A 2363-nucleotide genomic window follows, 5' to 3' on the forward strand; every position below is an offset into this window, starting at 1 on the left:
AAATAAATAAATAAATAAATAAATAAATAAATAAAATAAAATAAAAGAACTATGCTATGTAAACTCAAGCAGAAATGATAACTTTAACCTAAAAGCTTACATGAAATGCTGCTCCAGTGTTGCTGAGGTTTATGATATATTTGCTAGAGAAAGCTTTAATAAAATTTGGAACTTGCTTTGCATTTAAATTTTATTCTGTGTGATTTTTCTGTTTTTAATACAAACATTTTCTAGGGGTCCATCCTTAACTGTCCAACCTCTGTATCGGCCCTACAAACAACAAAATCAAGTTAAATTTCTCGGTCGCCGGTCCAAGCAAGCTCAAATGAAAGTTGAAAAAATGAGAAAGGTGTATTTGGCAAAAGAAAAAAATACTTCTGAGGTGACTGTAAGTTTAACTTGTACTGAATTCATTGTTTTGGACAATATTCAAACTGTCTGTAAAGTAGCTGTACTTACGTAAATGAAATTTTCCTAATCTAAAGTTCAAGGCTGAAACACATTTGACACATTTATCATGGATATTATAAAGTGAATTTCATCTTGGTAATATTTTTTAAAAATTCTTAATATTGGTAGCAATTCTGATAAAAACCAGCTGTTTTGACTCCATATCAGCATGAGTTGGCAAAAAAATTATTTTCTCTGTATGTTCACACTGTTGGTTCAGCACATCTCTGATGGTGGTTTTTTCAAAATGGAAGTCATTTCTATCTAAATTTATTAAGAACTATGCTATATAAAGTCTGCCTCAGTATACTTTTACATCATAGGAATTTACAACAGACATGTATTCATGTATTACTTTGTAATTTAAAAAATCGCTGTAAATATTTTGAGATGAGGATAAATATAGTCAAATATTAAAATATAAAGTAGTAAAAACCAAATATATAATACTTCCTACTTTTATTGATAATTCTGCCTAGGAACCAAAAATGGACCCATCAGGTACGAAGGATAACTGTCATCTCCACTCCATCTTTTGACATTGTGAAAACTAAGGAATCTATGTCAGAGCATCAGCTGGAAAAAGAAAGACAAGGACTCATTTTCCTGGTATCAAAACTTGGCAGTTGGTGATTCTCCATCATGATAATGCACAGTTAATTGACAGAAAGCTAAAGTTGTTTAACAATCTGCTTGTCTGTCTATAAATGATGAGTATGAGTAATAAAGGAAAATAACATAGAATAAGTCCTGAGTATGCTCTCTTAACTAAATGTGTGACATATTTTAAGCCTTTTTGAATTGCCATAGGAACAAATTCTTTTACTGACAGAATTTTAATCTAAACAAATTATTTCTATTAGATGCCCTTGAACTAGCAGTATACAGTTTTGTTCAAGAAATTAGTCCCTGGGACTTTTATTCGATTTTGATTTTCCTTCATTTAAACAAATATCTAAACAGGCCATGCTTAGCATAAATATTAGAATTCATAGAATGAAAGGCTCCTTTTGAGTCAGCTTCTAGTATATTTTTTTAAGTTGAAATTCATTTTTACAGAACAGCTTGTGAATGACCTATTCTGAATTATAATAAAAGCAATAATGGATTTATTGCTACGGGAGGCATGACATGGCATAACTAATCATTATTGAGCATTGAAGCACCTGAGACAGAATGCTGCATCTGCTTTAATCTACTTTGGATATTTTTCAAGTATCAAGTCTGTTTGGAGTAATATTTATCAATTTCATTTTCAATTGATAAATTGTCATTCCTAATATAGTATAAATTATTGATTTCTTTTGTGATCCAGGCTGTTGGATTATATCAGACTTTACACAGAGGCTATGATAATTAAGGTGCAATAATTTATTGAACTTCAAAGATTCAATTTTTAATTTTACTTAACATTTAAAATGTGTAGGTTGATTGCTGATCTAATTCAGGCACGGCAGCCTATAAAAAGGATCTCATTCTCTGCTAAAATATTCTCTTACATGATAAAGAATATTGGAGTAAATGTGTATGATTCTCACTGGAATATATTTAACATAAATGTTCTCTCTTTGATATTAATGCATTGTCATTTGATGTTCACAAATGGAGTGATAATCCCCTTGTTTTCAGAGCTTGTACTGGACACTGGTTGAATAGAAAAACAGCTGTTTGTCCTCATGAGTCACACATGTTTTCATTCATTAATTTGGGTTGTAGTCTCTCATCTGATCAAATGCATATCAGACTCCATCTGTAGTGTGTGTAATAACAAACGAAGATTTTAGGTAGCAAGATGGAGGGAAAAGACAAAGGAAGGACATACTCTTTATGTTTCAGGATTCCCATTTCTCATATTTTGTTAGCTATAACTTTGTCTCATTGTAACATCTAGCTCCAGGAGAGTCTGGGAAATG

At 31.1% G+C, this 2363-nt stretch overlaps 1 protein-coding gene across 2 annotated transcripts in view; it reads left to right on the forward strand.

The window, feature by feature from the left end:
- LOC105506839 (chromosome unknown open reading frame, human CXorf58) overlaps positions 1 to 1195 on the forward strand; it is a 31642-nt gene extending 30447 nt beyond the window's left edge. Inside the window, exons 8-9 of one of the 2 annotated variants that reach the window (XM_011935113.1) lie at positions 235 to 388; positions 930 to 1195. In XM_011935113.1, the coding sequence (XP_011790503.1) occupies positions 235 to 388; positions 930 to 989 (214 nt within the window). In that variant the 3' untranslated portion in view covers positions 990 to 1195. The remainder of the gene's footprint in view (positions 1 to 234; positions 389 to 929) is intronic. The other variant, XM_011935114.1, reaches the window with a different exon arrangement.
- Positions 1196 to 2363: the final 1168 nt, after the last annotated feature.

Source organism: Colobus angolensis, unplaced genomic scaffold, assembly GCF_000951035.1.
Source record: "Colobus angolensis palliatus isolate OR3802 unplaced genomic scaffold, Cang.pa_1.0 Scaffold140, whole genome shotgun sequence".
NCBI classification, from domain to species: Eukaryota; Metazoa; Chordata; class Mammalia; order Primates; family Cercopithecidae; genus Colobus; species Colobus angolensis.